Raw genomic sequence first — 19,592 nt, 5'->3', positions numbered from 1 at the left:
CTGGAAGCGCGGGCGGCGCATGCGCGAAGCGGCGGCGAGTACTCGCCGAGATGCCGACGGTGGGAGTAAAGCGGGACCTCCTCTTCTCGGCGCTGGGACGGAGCTATAGTGAGTGCGGGACGGGACGGGACGGGACGGAGCGGCCTCCTTGGCCCCGACGCCTCCTGCCTGGCTGCTGCGGGTGGGCTCCCCTCGTCCTAGCGAGCAGCCGCCGGTTGCCTGTTGCCCGGCGGGCGCCGCGCGGCCGAGCTGCTGTGGGCGCAGCGCTGTGCCCCGGTGAGCACAGCTGCGTGCCGGCTCCTCGGCGCGGGGCAGAGACCTCGGAGGAGTCCGAGGTGCCGTGCCTCCAGTGCCTGCTCCTCTGCGTCGGGGGACCGCTCCGTGCCCTCCCGCTGCCCTGCTCCGTATCCTGCCACAGCCAGTCTGTGGAGCCCCTCCTTTATAGCCCACGGCTCTGTCAGGTGCCTGCGATCAGTCCCATCAAGTCATCCCCTTGCCCCCCCCCGCGATGATTACCAACCCACTTGTGGGAGCCAGCTCCCTCGGTCTAGCCTCTGGCTTACTGCCCATCACACTGCCCAGCAGATTTATTCAAACGGGTCTTGATAGTCCACTTGTCCACCCCACCCAGGTGGGATGCACACATTGGTTGAGTATTCCCCACACTAAGCCAGTGTTTCTGAAAGAAGTTAAGCTCTAGAGGTCAGGTGATAAGTACTTCATGATTAAAAAAAAGTAATGTAAGCCCTGCATAGTCTTTCTTAAAAATAATACAGACATTTCCCATGCTATGTGGACATCCATTTTTCAGAACTTCATAGCATTTTCCTGAGGAAGCTGCTGCCTTGCCAGGCAAAATTTTCAAACCACATCCACATGCATGCTGTTTGATTCCAAAAAAGTGTAATGAAATCGAGGTATAAACTTAATCAAACACTGTGATTTATGCTGTTTCTTGGTTGTCCACGGGTGAGTTCTGCACTGTGATTTTCCCTGTTGTAATAGTTGTAGGGATCAGAAACAGAAAAGTAATGATGGGGGCAGAGTTTGAAGGTCAGGCAGTTCACCCAAGTTGTCCTTCGTATCAGCCCCATGTTCTCTGCAGTTCTGGGAGTCTGGGGCCCCCATAAGTTATCAGGTGCATCCTACAAACTGTTTATACTAAGTTAATTTGCTGAAAAGTGTGCTTATATTGGAGTGCCTTTCACGGAATTGTCTGTTGTTTGCTGCTGGTACAACATGTTTGTTTTCAGTGTTACTATACAACCCTCACCTAAAAGCTAATGGTACCAGTTGTTCAATACAAACTGTCATATTGGGTTCTAAACCCTTTGCTGCAAATTTAAGAGCATTAAAAAATGTAAGTACAAAACATAGAGCGGAAATTGTTACAAAAATAAAATGAAATAAAAACAAAACATTCTCAAAATGATGATTAATTTTGTTTCCCCTGGAAAACACCTGATACTCTGATCAAGATGATAAGAAGACAATGTCTTTAGAAAGTTGAAATCTGCTTAAAGAAATCAAAATTGACCAGAGTGTTTTTTTTCCTCTCTTCCTAGCTGATGAAGAGTTTGATGAACTCTGTTTTGAGTTTGGTCTGGAGCTTGATGAAATTGTACGTAGCGTTTTTGTTTTTGTCATTTTACATCTGTCTATATCGCTGTGGTTCTTGCTGTTTTTACTGAACTTTTCTCTGTAGAAGAGAGGGAAAGCCACTTTTGACCAGTCTGCAGCAGTTTAGACTAGCCTCATTTAAATAGTGCAAGAGTCTTCTCTTTAAATAGTATAACGGTGCCATCTACATTATTGTTCTCTTTTGGTGTAGTGGCCGTGAACTTCCAAAGTCAGGACCCTAACTACAATCACTATTTTGCAGGTACTCTGTAAGCTCTAGTTTGGCTTTATTTTTATGCAGGGTTGTACAACTTCCACAAAAACGACCTGTTTTGGCATTCTATGGATTTTTTTTAAGTTGAAGTAAATTTTTCTGAATAGTATTAATGTGGGTTCTGATACTGTACAAGACTTTGCTAGTATTGATACCTGCCTTCTTGCAAGGTGTCTGGCACTGCTTTGGCACTTTTAATTTCTGATTTGTCTTAAAAAGTTTTATTTTTTTTAGTCACCTACTTTTACATATTAAAGCTGTTTTTTAATGCTTTATTACAGAATAAATGTATGGCATTACTAATAGTTTTACTGATCTACAGCCAGGAGTAAAAAGTAATTACGTCCTGTTTGGTATTGGGATACGCATGTGTTAGTTTTTGCCTTAGGAGTTAGTTTCTGATGGCTGATGATTCCTTTGGATAATTACATTACAGTTTCTGAAACTTAAGGGGATCTTTGTTTAAAAGTTTCTTATATGTCAAGTATTCATTAACTGGTGAACCCGCATCCTGCCTTTTAGCTTGCATTTTTTAAAAGAAATACTAGCATCTACTTTCTTTATTTTTTTAAAATTTATCTATATTAAATTATGCTAAACTCATATTGTTTTTACTGATCATTTATTCTATTATTAACAACATAGATTTTCTTTAATTTTAGACTTCTGAAAAAGATATAATAAGCAAAGAACAAGGTGGTGGAAAGGCAGAAGGTGCATCAGATGTAATTCTTTACAAAATTGATGTTCCTGCTAACCGATATGACCTTCTTTGTCTGGAAGGATTGGTCCGAGGGCTTCAGGTCTTTAAAGAGAGGTAATATAGTCTTCTGAGCTTTTTTTTTAACTGGAACTTAAGAAGTTTTTTTAATTTAAGCAGCTGATTAAGAAATTGTTTATTTTCTTGGCCTTTGAGAGATTTCTGATGTAAAAGTTATCTGTAACAAAACACATCTGCAATCCAGAAAAACTTGCCTGGAGAAGCTCTTAGCTGCAATTTTAAATGGAGTAGAAGACAGTTGTGTGTGACATGCTGAAGCTGAGAGAGATGATTGTGATTACTTGCCTTGCTCTCCTGATTTCTTTAATGGGATCTTTAGGATTGTTAATAGTAAAATACCACATTCTTCCTTATTAGTGCATGCAAGTAGTTACTAGTGTGTTAACATTCATGAATGATCTAGTTAGCCATATCTGTAATAGTTTGCAAGATGCCAAATAATTTTCTCTCTCACTGAAGCTAGTGGGAGTAGAGCAGTGATTCTCAACTGGGGAGCTGCAGTACCCCCTTGGGAGTGCTGTGACACAGGTGATGTCGGCAGCCTGGTAAAAATGTCCTATGTGCACTCCTCCTGCATTAGGTGCATGGGACAAATCCACCTGAGCATCTCTGTTTCCAAGAGGAGCATAGGATGGGCTGGACTGGGAAGGGCTCCTGCTTTCTTTAGGCTAAGTACAGCCCTAATGCAGGAGGAGTCCATGCATGTGGTATAGCCCTTCCTTTCCTTCCCAGGCTCACTATGCAAGCAAGCCCTCAGGGCACTTTTACCTGGAGGCAGCACAACCCTCTTGAGGAACAATGGGGTAAGTTGAGGCAGCACCAACAGTAGTTCCCAAACAAGGAAGCTGCCACATTCAAAAAAGTGATGGAGGGATGTTCTGACTCTAAAAAGGCTGAGAACCACTAGGTTAGAGGGTACTCAGAGTTGGTTCTTTACAGGCATGTCCTTAATATATATATAACCTTGATTTTGCAAGTTTATTATGAAAGGCAAGTTACCTCTTTTAAGCACTAAGATATTTTATAGGAAGCTGTATTTATATTGGTAACAAGTTAGTAGAAAACTTTGGATTTACATTGTCAGTAAATGTGTAATTTGGAACGCCACTAAAATCACTAAAGCATTTTTTTCCAGAAATAACATTAATATGGTTCCAATATTTCCCCCATTTAAAGAGTAAAAATCTCATTTGTAAACTTAATTTCCCATTTTATTTTAGGATAAAGGCCCCTAGATACAAAAAAGTCATACCACCTAATGGTGAAATTCAGAGGCTGCTCATCACTGAAGAGGTAAAACTACTTCTGAACTTAGGTCAATATTGTGAAAGTAGTCGTTACTGATTTTTTTTTTTTTTTTTTTTTGTATTGTAAAAATGCTAGGGCCAGAAAGCTGATATGTAGGATAATTGCAATAACAGAGTGAGCATTTTGAGGGATTGTGATTTCTTTGCAACTATTCTTTCTCTTAAATCTGATGTGGAAAGACGGCAAGTCAGTGTAGAACAAATGTAGTGAAGTATTAAGTTTTTTAGGTTTGCGAGGATCTTTTGGAATCTTTTTTACTCTAAGAACAGCTGTTGTCTCAGACCTGATGCTGATGGCTGTTTGTTGTTGCGGGGGGGGGAGGTATATGGACATTTTTATGTATTTTTCATTGGTTATTAGCTCTAAGTGAGGATTTGTGAAGAACTTCTAAAAAAAAAAAATGGCAGGTGAACACTGTTTCCAGTATGTTAATTTTATATATTCTGTATATTGGAATATTTATCACTAATAATTGTACTGCTCTTATGAACTGCAGACTTCCCAAGTCCGTCCTCATGCTGTAGCTGCAGTCCTCCGTAATATCACTTTTACCAAGGATCGCTATGACAGTTTCATTGACCTCCAAGAAAAACTGCACCAGAATATTTGCAGGTTAGCTTTAAACCTAACTAGAATAAAGCTAATAGGTCACTACTTGGCTTGATATATAATAATTTTTTTTAAATTTTGAAATATTAAACTGATTTTAATTACATGGTAAACTGCAGTTCTCTTTTCCAAAGTGATATTATGTTTATACTCAGGAAAACATTTTTAGGCAGTGCTTTTGACATTTTTTTGTTTACCTTGCCTGAAGCTATCATTTCTCCATACATTTTACTATGAACAAATAAATTCTATAGCTAGAGTGAAAGAAGCATGTTGTATAAGATCATTATTTTTCTTTGTTTCCTTTGCAGGAAGAGAGCACTGGTAGCAATTGGCACCCATGACTTGGACACAATCTCTGGTCCATTTACTTACACAGCTAGACCTCCTTCAGAAATTAAATTTAAACCTCTGAATCAGTCCAAGGAGTATACAGCTTCTGAAATTCTTGATCTGTATAGGGTAGGTGTCCTTTCCAAACTTTTCATACTTGGTGCTGAAAACTAAATTTCTAGGGGGCATTACCAGACTTAACCTTGATAGAGGAGACAAGATCCTTTGCAGCAACAGCCAGGAAATGTGCAAGTAAAAGCTGGAATTTTTTGTAATGTGGTAATCTCTTCTCTCAGGCTGGGACTTAGATCCCAAATTCAGTCTCATGAGCACCAGACATCTTAGTATAATGTGCATAGAGCTATGCTTGGAATAATATTGTAACTCAAAGTTTCCATACCCAGTTACCTTTTCCATGGAGATCGTAACATGAAATATGTCATATTTTGTTTGGAGATTTATATTCAGCTGTACTCTTTTGGTAACTTTTAAATTGTCCCAGAAAAACAGTCCTCACAATAATCTTTAAATTCTTACGTAGGTTCAGTAAGGGCTGTTCTAGTGAACAAAATATCTACCTCTTGTTTTGATGAAATTGGCTTTAAATCTGGTTGTAGTTGTATTTCTGTTACAGTTTCTGTGTGTTTTTTCATTTAGTGTAATTAATTCCTACCACACAGTAACACATCTGGACTGGACTGTTTTAAAAGAAAAAGCCAAAACAATATGTTTGCATACAACTGTGAAACTTAATTCTGTGAAAAGTAGTTAATTAATTTAATTCTCTCCTTTTCTCTTGCACTATTTGTGTGTGTGTCAAATCTATCTGAATTTTTCACCCAATTGCTGTACTATTAGGGTAAATTTTGCCCCCATTGAAATCAGTGGGAGTTCTGTCACAGACTTCAGTGGAGCCAGGATTCCACCCTTGGCCTTTATATTATTCTTGAGCAGTTCATGGTGGTATTTAATTTTTGTTGCTCGTGTAAGCCACATGATATCCTGAAGATGAATGCAGTCGTTACTCAGGCCTATTATGTAAATACTTTGTTAAATAAACCCAAAATTTGCTTTCCATGAAATTTTCCTTAATGTTTGAGCATACTGGCAGGAAACTGAATACACCAGGGATGAAAGCACAACTAAAGCAAATGCAGCTTTTACTTTGATTAGGCATTAGCAGACACTCTTGAATAATTTGTCCAACTCTACCAGGAAAGGGTAGCAGTGTAACATACTCGAGTTAAATAAGATGATGTTCTTGGTTTCCCTTCCCAGTTAAAAGTTTCTTTGCCATGGGGTAATGAATTTTAGTAAGAGATCCTGTCTCACTTTATGAGGCTTATTTACATCCTGTCTCACTTTATGAGGTTTATTTTAACCATTTTAAGCAATCATTTTTCTAATATTCATGTTCCCATCATTTCTGTTGAGTCGCATGACATTTTCACAGCAATAAAGAAAACTCTAAATAGTTCTGTGTACATTTTCATGACAGAACATTAAGGGAGATACCAAGCCAGAATGAAACAAAGACTAGAATATGATGTTTGTCGTGGTAAAAATCATGTTTAGGTAAAAAATCCTGCAAATTTTAAAATGTGAAATGCCCTGGATTAGATAGTGATGAGAATTTTAAGTATAAACCCAGAAGGTTTTAAAATCTTTCTAAAGATAATGTTTATGTTAAAAGTGGCAGAAATTATTGTGAAATAGGGATGGGATGTTTAGTACCCCAGATAAGGACTAAAATGGTAAGTTACTGTATGATGAGTAGTTGCTACATTTAGTTTGGGTGAGCTCGTGTGGCTGTGATTCTGCTAACTGTCATTTTAATTTAACTGATATCTTTAAACTAGTTTTATCTTTTATATGAAGAGGAGGTAAAAAAAGGAAAGAGGAGGTAAAAAAGGAGAAGGAGGGGAAAAGACTTTTTGGCTTCCTTGCTTTCTGTAAGAACTAATCCTAGGATAGCAGGTACCTAGGGTCCTAATCCTTCACTCCAGCAGTGACTCCTGTTAATGTCACAGTTTAAGGATTATATCATGGAAGGACAGTTAATGATTGAGTAATGTAAAGTTCTACTTGTGTTTATTTCTCCAGACTGACAGCCACCTTAAGCAGTATTTACATATAATTGAAAACAAACCAATTTATCCAGTCATTTATGACAGCAATGGCATTGTTCTTTCCATGCCACCAGTCATCAATGGTAAGATTACACGTGGCTTTTTGTTTTGTCACTGCTGCTGTTTTTTTCTGATGGGGTAACCAACATAAATACTTCACAACTGTATGTGTATTTTTCTTAAAATGGTACTATTATTTAATTTACTCTTCTCCTTTCATTCATTCTACCACGGTGCTGCAAAACCTCTTGCTCTCTTGGGCTTCTGGATGCTGCTTTACAAAACCAACAGTGCTGGGGATACCTAGCACAAATTCCATGCACGTAGTTTCTTGCCAAAGAAATCTAAATACCTGGCATCTGTGACAGGTGCTCCTGAAAGTTCTGTGATAGGAATAGTTCTTAGATAAGGCATTTCATTTCTTTATGTTGAACCAGGCACACATTTCATCAGACATTTGGCTGAATAGGAATGTAGTTCATGGTAAATCAGTAACCATTTGAATCTCTATTTCACGTGTTTCAAATAATAGCAAATGCTGTTTTGTTTATTGAGACACAAATCCATCATAGTTATCAGCAGTATAAATCGATCAGTGAGCCCATTTGCTATTATACAAAATACGACTCCAGGAAGTGTTTGATGCAACAACAAAAAAAACTAACCCTAGAATATTTGTTGGAACTTCTAGCCATGAATTACTTCTGAATATAAAGGGAATTAATGAATGATTTTTTTGAGAACGTTCCTCATGACTATTGAACCTCATCAATAACATGGTGAGAATATGTCCTTCAATAAAACAGTTGCGGTATAGCTGCAATAAAAAGTTTGGCTAAGCCAGCAATTGGAATACCACTCTGTTCTGCTTGTGATGACTGATATGATTGACAGTGGCATTCCCACATTGGGTACTTGTCTGTCATCCTCACAAATAATAAACATCTGACCTGGACCTTGACAAGCAGTGCATGTTTTTCTTATGTGCCCCAACATATGACAACTGTTTCTAACTGGAAGGTGATGTCAGCCACAGTCTATGGCTAGTCTTGGTTAGCTTTGTTTCAGCTTCAGATTATTCTAGTTGTAAAAATGCCATGCTGCTCATGTCTTAACTATTCAAAAGACTGAGCAAAATATTTTACTTGGATATATTTTTTTTTTAAATAGGGTATTTGACAGAAGCTTCCAGATTTAAATTAATATTTTTTACAATTCTTGAAATGTGAACATCTGAAAGGCCATTTTGGAGTATCCCAAGAACACTGCAACTAGAGGTTATATTTCCTTGAACTCTTCCAGAGTAACATGTATTCAGTGTACAGAGGGACATGACTGAGGCAAACCGGGGAAGGGTACACAGGATACCTAGTTCTGCAGATTTTTTCTCCATTTTATTTTTTCATAGTTGCAACATGTTCACCTTGTGACCACATGCAACTTTGAGACAGTAGTTTTCTGGAGCTTTCAGGGCTTCAGTATCAAATACACTGTCCCCCAATCATTGCTCATACTACATGATAGTGATAGTACTTTCTTAAAAAGGAAACCCATTTGTGGGCTTCGTACTGGGCTATCCTGCATAGTGTGGAGTTGCATCATGCTGCCAAAAACTTCCCACAGCAGGGACTTATCTGCCCTGCAGTGGCATCTCCTTTGTGCAGGGGAAACCACCCCTGTCCCTGTTTTTTTTCAGGGCTGCCCCATCACTTTTATTTTTCTCCCTACTCTCCCTCTCCTTCCTCATTGGGCAATATGTTGAAAGTTCCCACCAAGCTAGGGAAGCTTGTGGCTTTATTATGAATCTTGCAGTATGTGAGGTCTTGCCCAAAGTTCTTGTTCCTAGAAGTAATCTCATTTTGAATTTAAAAAAAATCAAATTTCTAGACTCAAACTCCTTAGTGCCATTTAGACACCATTTGAATGAAATGGAATCTGATCCTTAGTCTCTATGCCTCATAATACTACAGTTCAGTTCCAGGGATAAATACATTAAGGATTTGTGCTGTTTAGACCTCACATTGACAGGAGCCATAATAGTATCTTTCCAGAGCAGTAATTCTCAATGGGGTACCACCAGACTCAAGTGTTGCATTGATTATTATATTATGATTCTTCAGTTTTTTTCTAGCTGAAAAAACATGTTTCCAGTCATCTTGTTGTTGGGTTTTTTAAAGCATTGTAATAAATAAATTATTTTTCTTTTTTAGTGTGGTTCCTCTAAATTCAGAAATGTTATAGAGGGGTATCTCATCTAACAGGCTGAGAACCACCGATTTAGAAGAAGCTTCTGTAATTGAAGTGTGCAACTGATTGGAAAGTCAAACTCAGAGATAGTTATCAGTGGCTTGCTGTTGCACTGGAAGGATGTTAAGTGGAATTCCAGTGGTCTGTCCTCAGTCTGATGCAATTCAGTGGTTTCAGTAATGGCTTGGAGGATGGAACAGAGTGTATGCTTATTAAAATTGCAGTCAACACTAAGCAGGGGTTGCAGGTAGCTTGGAAGACAGGATTCAAATGCAAACTGATCTTGACAAATTGGAGAAATAGTCTGAAATAAGTGGAATTAAGTTCAACAATGACCCTGTGCCAAGTACTGCACTTAGGGATAATCAACTGCACAAAAACAAATTGGGAAATGATTGATTAAGCATCAGAGAAAGGACAAAAGATTTACAGTAGATTGCAAACAGAATAGGGGATGATTATATATACAGGAGTGTTAGGTAAGATAGGTAAATACTCCACTCTATTTAGCACTCAGCTCAGCCCTATAGCAACAGTGCTAGCTACACACCACTGCTGTGGGGCCAGGCTGGAGCTGTGCTGTATGTTGCAACAGGAACAGAGCTTGCTGGTACTGGAGCAAGGCTAACGGGTGGTAGGAAACAGGGTCTTGGAGGGTGGGGGGGGAAGATGGGTGAAGGGGGTGGGGGCTGAGGCTGTGGGAGGTGGACAGGCATAAAAGGAGATAATTGGAGTGGGGGGAGGGAAGGGCAGGGATAGCGTGCCCTCCTACTGGTTGTCCCCCACTGCCTCTTCCATTGCCTGACCTCCTACCACTTTTTTTCTTGCTGAAGTAATGGGAATGACTTGAAGATGACCCTCCTAATTAGATTTCATACATGGAAAATTATAACAAATTGATCATTTTTTCTTGTATAGAATGTAATTATTGCAGGGGGTGTGTGTCTTGAATTCAGGGTCATCTTGGATTTGGGTAAATATGGTATCTTCTCTCCTGCCAGATGAGAAGGAGAGACGTTTACATTACAGATGGGGACCTGGGGCCCAGAGCAACTTGGTGACCTGTCCAGGGTCATACAGGATGTCTTTAATGAAGCTAAGAATTGAACCAGAGTCACCTACGTCTATGTTTGTACCCCTGTCTCTGGGCTTCTCCTTCTCCGTCCACAAGGCAGTTTGAGGTGGAGAGAGTAGTCACTGAAGTTTCCTAATAAGTATGTTTGAGGAGCATTCAAGACCAGGGGTCAGCAGCATTTTTGGGAACAGTGCAAACACCCCCTCCACAACCTTGACTTATAAGATGTTGGCATGCAAGGGGTGGATGGCAGGGAAACAGCGAGGGGCCCAATTCTTGTTGTGGCAGCTCAGCCTCGACCCCTTCCCCACCATCTGCCCTGAGACACACATGCACTTACCACTGGCAACAAGCTGAGCTGGGGCTCTGTGGTCCCTGGTACAGCTGCTTTCAGCCTCCCAGTTGACTGCTGCACCCAGTCTGAGCCCTGCCGCTGACCACGGAGCCTGGGCTGCTTGTGGTAGCAAGGTTGCAAGCAGCTGCACTGAGGTCCACAGAGCCTCATCCTGGCTTGTTGGTGGCAGCAGGTGCACACATACGTTGGGGCAGACAGCGAGAAAGGGGCTAGGACTGTGCTGCCACAACAAGGATTCGGCCCTTCGCAGCTCCTGTGCCTCCCATCACAGGGTGTATATGCCAGACAGAATGTCTTCATGTGCTGTGCTCTGTCACATCTGCCAGGGATTGCTGACACCTGGTCTAGACAGTGATTAGGGTGTTATTGACTCAAGTCTGCAGTTAAATGTTGGGTTTTTTGCTATTCCCATTAAAAGATAGGAAGACCCTCTGCATCCAACTATGCTGCCTACTAGGCCTCAGCTGGAATGCTTCTCCTTGATTAAAAGAATTGAAGAATTTTTAAAAAAAGTCTCTTCCCTAATCTCCCAAACTCGATCAGTCACAATTACTACCTTGGCACTTGCTGGAGGAAAAAAAAAAAGCACACTCCCTGTGACTGCAGTACGGCTTTGTAACCAGCAGATGGGCATTGTTTGGTTCTTTTGCCTGTCTCAACTTGAGGCTGATAACACTTGCAGACCTGTGCACCCTCCCAAAGATGGGTTCACTCAAAAGCCTGGTCTCCTGTGCAAGAGTCATGCCATAAATTTACAAGTGGAGAGTCTAATTTAAAATTTAGAGTGGTTGAAACCGGCAAAAATTAACTTTTGGACTGTGGGAGATAATGGTACATAAATGTTGGACCATGAATAGGATCTGTTCTCAATCATTCCAAGAGTTGAGTGAGCATTTTCAACACATTTTTTATTCCTATTTATTATAGGAGACCACTCAAAAATAAACCTAAATACCAGAAATGTATTTATTGAATGCACAGCCACTGATATTACAAAGGTAAATGAAGTTTTGTTTTATTCTATATGCTATTTATGTAGTTGGCTTTCTAAGTAATATGGTCATTGCCATACCAACAAGATCAGCATTTTATGCTAAAACAGTTTTTTTTTGTTTTTCAAGCTTATTTTTTACAACCCCCTTAGAATTTCCCAAATATTTCTAGTTTTATTTTTTTAGGAGGAGATACTTTTGGCCCTGTCTTGTTATTGAATGTTCAGTTTGAATGAGAAAATAATTCAGATAAAATACTAAAAATATTTTTAAAAATATTTTTCTAAAGGTAAAGAGCTCTAAAAATGTAGCATGTATTAAGATTATTTGTTTTGGTAAAGCATACTATTTCCTCATATTTAACTGTAAAATGGGGCACACAATTTCTTTGGATTAATTTTACCACATCTTGTTTAGGGAAAGTGTTAGTTTGCACTAGAGGGCAAGTTTTCAAGCATAAATACACCTGCAGTATTGTGCCCTCACAAAGCCACTTGTTGCCACACAAATTTTCTAAGTGAAACTTCAATTAGGCAGGTAAGCATGAAGTTTTCCAGTGCTCGTGTTTGCACTTCCGTAGATGTATTGTCACAAAGAGAAAAATTCTAAATATGTCTCCATGTAAAAATGCAGATTAAAATATTGGGGGGAATGCTTTTAGGTAGCTGATAAATACATTTATTTTGTTTTTTATCTATAAGATTTATCACAAAAATGATGCTTGTTCAGCACTTAGAAAATAAAAATATCTAGACTGAGGCTAATTTTCTTTATCTCTCTGATACTGATTTGTATTTTATAAGCATTATCTGTGACCCTGTCACCTTAAAATTATCACCCACAAAAATAAGATTTTATCATTAGGCTGATCTTAGCATGTGTTTTTATAGAGATTTTTCTGGTCCCAGAGCACACAAATTCTGACTTACTTAAACGGCACTTTAAATTTTGACTCACTTAAAGGCGTTACAGGACCCAGTTCCATTTGGTAGAATATCTAGGTGATCTGTTTAGGAAAAAATTCCATCTCCTCCCAGGCCATTGAAAGCTACAGTTTTTACACAAATGTCTTTGTTGCAGAAGCAAAAGAGTTTCTTGGGTTTTTTTTAGTTGAATGGGGTTTGTCAGTTTTAAAGACCTTTTTATTCTTGCATTTCTTGGGCTGGGGTGCAGGGGTTGTTAAAGGAATAATCAAAGTAGCATTATCACTGATTGAGGTTAAATATTTTCTTTGCTGCTCTTCACATATATTTAAAATCTGTGGGAGCTGGCATTTATATTTAAATGTGCTCACTTTTCTCTTTCTATTTTTTGGGTAGGCAAAAATTGTCCTTGATATCCTAGTAACAATGTTTAGTGAATATTGTGAGAAGCAATTCAGGTGAGTAGTATTGACCCTGTTTATAAATGTGATATTATTTCTTGGTCATGTGACATGCTTTAAACACTTGATTTTCTCTTCCCCACCAGTGTGGAAGCCACAGAAGTAATTTATCCTTATGGAAAAACCTGCATCTATCCAGTAAGTATTACAGACATGATGTGGGGGGAGTGATTTTCTGTACATGAGAATTTGGTAAGAGTGAGAAGGGCATAGATAGCTCTTATTTCTGATTGAATAGTAGGATAAAGGTGAGTCCTGTTACATAAAGATTATTGTGGCTACCTTAAAATAGTAAATCTAACCCTGTATTACAGATTTCTTTTCTCTGATCAGTTTGGTGTCTTAATTAGAAGTTGGATTAGAAAGATGTTAATACTAGATTCTAGTAGGCAGAAATGAAAAGTTTCTGATATATTGTCTAAAGTTTTCTTTTTTTTCTTTTTCTTTCTAGGAATTGGCTTACCGAAAAGAAAAGGTGAAACCAGATTTAATCAACAAGAAAATAGGAATCAGGTATGATTTGCAAATACCCACCTAGATAATATTTGATGGGAAGTCATGAGCTCTGAGGAAGCACAATTACTATGCTGCTTTCAGACTAGCTTCACTGAGTTCAGTTGATTTTTTTTTTTTCCCCCTCCCCAGCTTTTTTTTTTTTTAAGAATGTATTGAAAACTGGAATGTTAACCTGGGTAATTAGATTGACTACCTAAAGATTTCCCCTGTAATTTCAGCTAAGTGAATAATTCTTTAGTTTCCCTCTAATTATTTTGTAGTGATGCTGAAAGAGGCTGTCATGGTTCACCCCAGAGGAATACTGATGGAAGGCAAATACTCTCATAGTCCATAAAGTGCTACTGTATTCTTTCTGATGGAAGAGACTGTACAAAGAAGGTGGAATCCTATTGCAAAATAAGATGTAAAATAAGCTCAAAACACTATTCTGTTGTCTTGTTTTAGTGAAACTCCATCAAACCTTGCAAAGCTGTTGACCAGGATGTGTTTGAAGTCGCGTGTTACAGGGAATGGGAACAATATAGAGATTGAAATCCCTCCTACAAGAGCAGACATTATCCATGCATGTGATATCATAGAAGATGCAGCAATAGCTTATGGTTATAACAACATTCAGATGACTATCCCGAAAACGTACACCATAGCTAATCAAGTAAGATTGCTCCTTTAAATAAACACTCTATTGTCAGTAAATGAGAAGTGTATGCCAGAAGGGCTTTGGAAAAAACAGAACCTAAGAATTAAGCAATATTTTGACATGCTCTGCCTTGAGAGGCATTTACCATGGATAGGATACAAAACAGATGCCTGACTGATTTGAGTAAGTCCAAGACCAGTGGTTGCTGGTGCTTGAAAAAAGACAGGGGTTAAGCATGGAGCCAGTATTGAATCTCCAATTGGGAGTTTCATTTCCTCAATCAAGCTCTGAGGCAGCTGGTTGATGGGGTTTTTTAAAACTATTTTTTAAGCATGCAAGCCTAGTTACCTCCCTAGCAACATCTACTTTAATGGAACAGGCAGAATCTCCCAGTAAAAGTTTAAAAACATTTCAGAAGAGAAATGAAAATTGTTTTTTGTTTTGTTTTTAGTTTCCTCTCAATAAGCTCACGGAACTTCTGAGACAAGACTTGGCAGCTGCTGGATTTACTGAAGCACTCACTTTTGCCTTGGTACATTATATTAACTGACTTTTTTTGTTTGCTTGTTTTTAATTGTATATCGAAACATTAATAGAACCAAATCTGCAGACAGTAGTCTCATAGTTCTGAACTGTGTAAATGTAGCAATGTTATACAACATTATTTTGTCAGGTCCCTTTTTTGCTAAAGTTTTGGTATTACAATATAGTTTTGTGTGAGATCATGCTGTTGGATGAACTGAATAGCTAATTGTTAATTTGACATTTAGTTTTAAGTACTGAAGTGAAAATGGATGCTGGAATACTGTTTTTAATTTAACTTGACATTGATAGTACTAAGTTAGAAGACAGCAAGTCTGTTTCTGAAGGCTGCCAGGATTATTAACACACCAGATGTGTCCTTGGGTATGTTTAATAGTCTGGAAAACAAAACATAATTTTTTATGATACCCAGTAGGCACCATTGTTGTTCAGAGGTGACAGCCTTTCCATGCTGAATCTATTCTTGGGTGCTGTAACTTGCCCCCAAGTACTTGCATTAGTTGTAAAGGTGATAAGCAAGACTCAGCAAAAGAATGTTTCTAATAAATCTTGTAAACAGCATGAAATGTATGTTAATTGTACTTTCATGTCCACTTAAGTCTCACTGTAGCTCTTCACAGGTGCAAACCACTATAGTTATTAATAAAATATGATGCTGTAGTGTCCACATGTACGGACCTACCAAATTTGGGGCAGCTGCCCCCCAACTTTGCAGGCAGAACACAGAGCTTGGCAGTCATTTCAAGGGCTGAGTGCAGCAGAGCCCCAAACACTGCTGGGCGAGAGGCCCTGATAGCCCTGCCCCTTGCTGCTGATTGGCCTGTCATGTGGCCCTACCCTTCACCACCAATTGGCCCTCGCAGCCAATCAGAGTGGGGGCGCTGATAGCCCTCTGAACTGGTAGACCCCCCTTTCCTGCCCCAGTGGGCTGCTGCAGCACCCTGAAGACCAGTTGCGTCCTCTGGGAAGCCAGCATTTTCTTTTCAGGAAGTCCCTCATCCACCCTTACCTCCTGGATTTTGTGGGCATTGCCTGATTTTGCAAAATCTGAAAAATCACAATATTGGTGGTCCCTATCCATAGGCCCTTGTCAGGAATTGGTTCTCTGTAGGAGCATGTGCTGCTTACTGAAGTAATGGCCATAGCAGCAGCCAGTGTAGTTTTGAAAACTGGAATTGTGCAGACAATTAGAGGATTGTACAGGCTAGTAACTGTTTTTCTTTTTAATATTAAATATAAGTGACCATATTTAGTTAAGCAAATCTGATATTTTCCTTGCAGAGCAACTCTTTAGCAGAGATTTAATAGCAGGTTTTAGTATGGGGCTCTTTAGGGTAAAAGTAGTCAAGGTGAATACTAAGGCAGGCCCCCAGGCACAGAGCTGATACCAGACCCTGCCTGTAGGTTTGAACAGATCTAGCTGTAGAAAGGATTTTCAAAAATTCATAGAGCTGTTCAGTAGTTAAATCTCTACCTGGGGCTGGAAGATACATTTTCCCATTGAACTGTCTTGTTTCAGAACAGAGTAGTTTGCCTTAAAATTTATTTACCTGAAGGTGTACTCAGTCTTTTTACAGTGTCTTTTATCTGATTCATGACTAATATTTGGATAACATTTTTAAAAGAATTTGAATGACTGAGGACATTAACTTTTGGTAGGATTATGCTTCAGAAACAGTTAGTTGCTCTTGAAAATTTTACTCTTGGGAACATGTTTCCAGTAGATAATCTAAAATAGTAAAATTGGATTCAAAATTTCTTTGCCCCCAGATTTTTGGGGGTAGGGGATGTTCAGATGCTAAATCAATTCTTTCACTGTGGGACACATCTAAGTAGTCCATAATTTCACTGGGTTGTCAAGGATAATGGCTAACAGTGGCTTTACACAAAACAGCATGGGCCAAAAGATACAGGACTCTTTGTGACAGTATAATGTTAAAGGCAGCACACGGTATATATCTAGAGACTGTATTCAAAGCTTTTACAATATTTTTTCAGTGTTTGGAATACTTTAAAATGGTGAATGTGTTACACCCCAGCAATATGACCTTTAAAGAAATGCAAGACTACGTTTAATAACTACAATAGTATGGACTGTTCACAGGGGTACAGAACTTATTCAGATCACATTTAGGCACATATATCATGTTGTGCATGTTGACATCTGTACTTCTGTTGTGTCATTGTGGCATCTCAGCTGTGGCATGTCACTGCCAGGTTATAAAACACAGATGTGAAACATGCCTATAATTTCAGTATTACTGCTACCTCGGTATTCTGAAGTCCTGTGTTATGTTTTGGATGAAAACTGTCCATTATCCATTCTCACATCCAATCCATTCTTTGGTTTGAACCCAAGATTATCATCTCTACAGAATATCATTTTTCTGTACAAGGATCTCTGATTTAGCTAACACGTATTCAGTTGCATCATAGTTAGATACCAAGTTTAGCTTCACATCTGAAAATGCTTGAATACAGTTGTTCCCTGCTAAGTGTTTTGCATTCAAAACCTCACTTTTCAGATGGTATCTGGTCATTTTACTCGCATTTGGTAGATCAACTCTCCTTTCAGAATGTTGTTAACACAAAGGGAACAGTTCTGGAGGGCTGTGGGATACAAGCAAATCCTCAATTGCATGCTTTCTCTGCTGTCAGTTTCTTGTTGCATTAATAAAACTATACATGCTGGAAATCCTGCTGTAGGTCTTAACTGTAGTCTGTTACCTTGTGCACAGATGGCATGTGAACTTAATGGGTCACGCGCACTATTTTGGTAATCAGCTATTAAAAAAAAATACCCTGAGCACGTATCGATCCTTGCTTGTTGAGATTTAAACTGTGTAACCCTTATTTAGGCCCAAAAGAATGTTACCATGCAGACAATCACAGTGAACTTTGTCTTCTCTGTGAGCAGTCTCAATGTACCATTACTTATACTGGGATTACTTACCACCCTCAAAAATAAATCTGTCCACCTAGGTTTAAAGATGAGATGATAATCTTTACTCTGTCATTTATTTTCACAAGTAGCTGAGCCATGTTATTGAGCTCCAGAGCTATTACTGATCTTTGTTTATTCTTGATAACAAATTTCATCATTGCTTCACTGCATATTTTAACTATTTGATGCTTCTGTTTTTCCCCCTCATCCCCTTAGTGCTCCCAAGAAGATATTGCTGATAAACTTGGTATGGATATCTCTGCAACAAAAGCAGTGCACATAGCTAATCCCAAGACAGCAGAATTTCAGGTAAAGTACCATAGTTCAATGTCAGTTGTAATTCTTATAAGCTTCCTTTAAACTTAAATCTAAGCTTCGGTGTTTCTGTGTTTTAGGTATTCCACTGGAAAAGTTTTGGGGTTTTTTTTAAAAGCAAACACCCACCCTGAGTGACAGTGATGCTGGCTAGAAATTATGGGACCTCTAAACAACAGCATAAATGATTAATTTATTTTCATTGTCCAAGCTAAGTAATGGAAAAGTACATCATTATTACAAAAGGCTAAATAAATAAATAAAGCCTTATCTTAGTCTATTAACGATTTGTAATTTGACTTGTTTTTTAAATCTTCTAGGGATTTTCTCTCTCTCTCTCTCTCTCTTTTTCTCTCTGAAACACTCTTTTTTGGTTTTTTTATATCCCCCCCCCCCCCCCCCCCCCCCGATACTTTCTTCCTAAGTCTCAGTATGGTACCTTGCTTCTCCCCAATACCCCAGCTATTCTGTGAGTTAAATTTTTTGGCGTGTGTGCACAAATTTATGTGTTGATATTCACATGCATTAAACAGTCATCCACGGGGTTGTATTTGGGCCACCTTCATCTACCAAACTGAGATGGTTGTAAACAGTAGTGGTCTCTGTTCTGTTTTGACAATTCAGATGAAAATATAATAGTACTGATGCGATTCTGAAAGGAAGAGGGACTCCAAATTCAGGTATGGAAGAACAGCAAACTAGCCACAAATACTAAATAATCAATGCATAATAAATAGCTATGGCTGGGTACATAATAACAACTTTGCATCTGCTGTCATAAAGTAGAGCCAATAACTGTGAGTTCTCATATGTTAAGTTATATGAAATTGGACTGAGCCAGCTTGAAAAGTTGGGGCCCTTTTTGAGTTTAACGCTGCATTTGAAGGCAGAACACAAATCTATGTGTTGATATTGTGAGAGGGAGGAGGCTCCTCCCCTAAAAAAGCCACCAGTACAATTAATACGTGTCTGGTTCCTCATGCATCCATGTTAAGCAGTGCAGGATGCCCATCACTGCAATCTGAGCATAATCTTAAAAATATTATAGTGATGGAACTTAAGTACCACTATGATGATGACAGGCACCAGAAAGCACCCAAATGACTATTTTTCTCCTGTAATATTTGTTTCCTGTATGAACAGGGAGTGTCTTTAGAGAAAATACCTGATTTTATTTTTATTCCCCCTCTACCCTAAACCTAAACTTAACACACATTTTTATTTCTCTGTGCATTTGGCTGCTGCCTTACCTATCCTCTTTGCTGTTGCTTTTATACCACTTATCATTACTTTGGACAAAAATTTATAGTCTTGATATTTTTTAACATTGGTTTTCAGCTACCTTGCAGGTGAGAACCTTCATTTGGCTACTGAGTATCCACTACTTCTGTAGCAAAAGAACTGGTTAATTCCTGCCATCAGGGAGGTTCTTCTTTGGAACAAGAACCCCTTGAGCCCACACTTCTGACAAAATAAGAAGTAATATAGATAAGATAACACCCCGTCTTCTGTTGGTTAGAAATTCACTGG

General features: G+C 38.9%; 1 protein-coding gene across 1 annotated transcript in view; it reads left to right on the top strand.

The window, feature by feature from the left end:
* The window catches only part of FARSB (phenylalanyl-tRNA synthetase subunit beta), a 56,951-nt gene continuing 37,359 nt past the window's right edge, over positions 1-19,592 (top strand). Inside the window, exons 1-14 of the mRNA XM_006271178.4 lie at positions 1-108; positions 1,566-1,621; positions 2,557-2,711; positions 3,896-3,968; positions 4,480-4,595; positions 4,904-5,054; positions 7,029-7,137; positions 11,659-11,729; positions 13,043-13,104; positions 13,194-13,245; positions 13,559-13,620; positions 14,068-14,275; positions 14,712-14,792; positions 17,964-18,056. Of these exons, the coding sequence (XP_006271240.1) occupies positions 51-108; positions 1,566-1,621; positions 2,557-2,711; positions 3,896-3,968; positions 4,480-4,595; positions 4,904-5,054; positions 7,029-7,137; positions 11,659-11,729; positions 13,043-13,104; positions 13,194-13,245; positions 13,559-13,620; positions 14,068-14,275; positions 14,712-14,792; positions 17,964-18,056 (1,347 nt within the window). The 5' untranslated portion in view covers positions 1-50. The remainder of the gene's footprint in view (positions 109-1,565; positions 1,622-2,556; positions 2,712-3,895; positions 3,969-4,479; positions 4,596-4,903; positions 5,055-7,028; positions 7,138-11,658; positions 11,730-13,042; positions 13,105-13,193; positions 13,246-13,558; positions 13,621-14,067; positions 14,276-14,711; positions 14,793-17,963; positions 18,057-19,592) is intronic.

Source organism: Alligator mississippiensis, chromosome 7 (assembly GCF_030867095.1).
Source record: "Alligator mississippiensis isolate rAllMis1 chromosome 7, rAllMis1, whole genome shotgun sequence".
Taxonomy (NCBI): domain Eukaryota; kingdom Metazoa; phylum Chordata; order Crocodylia; family Alligatoridae; genus Alligator; species Alligator mississippiensis.
This window is presented reverse-complemented; position numbering and strand designations above follow the sequence as displayed.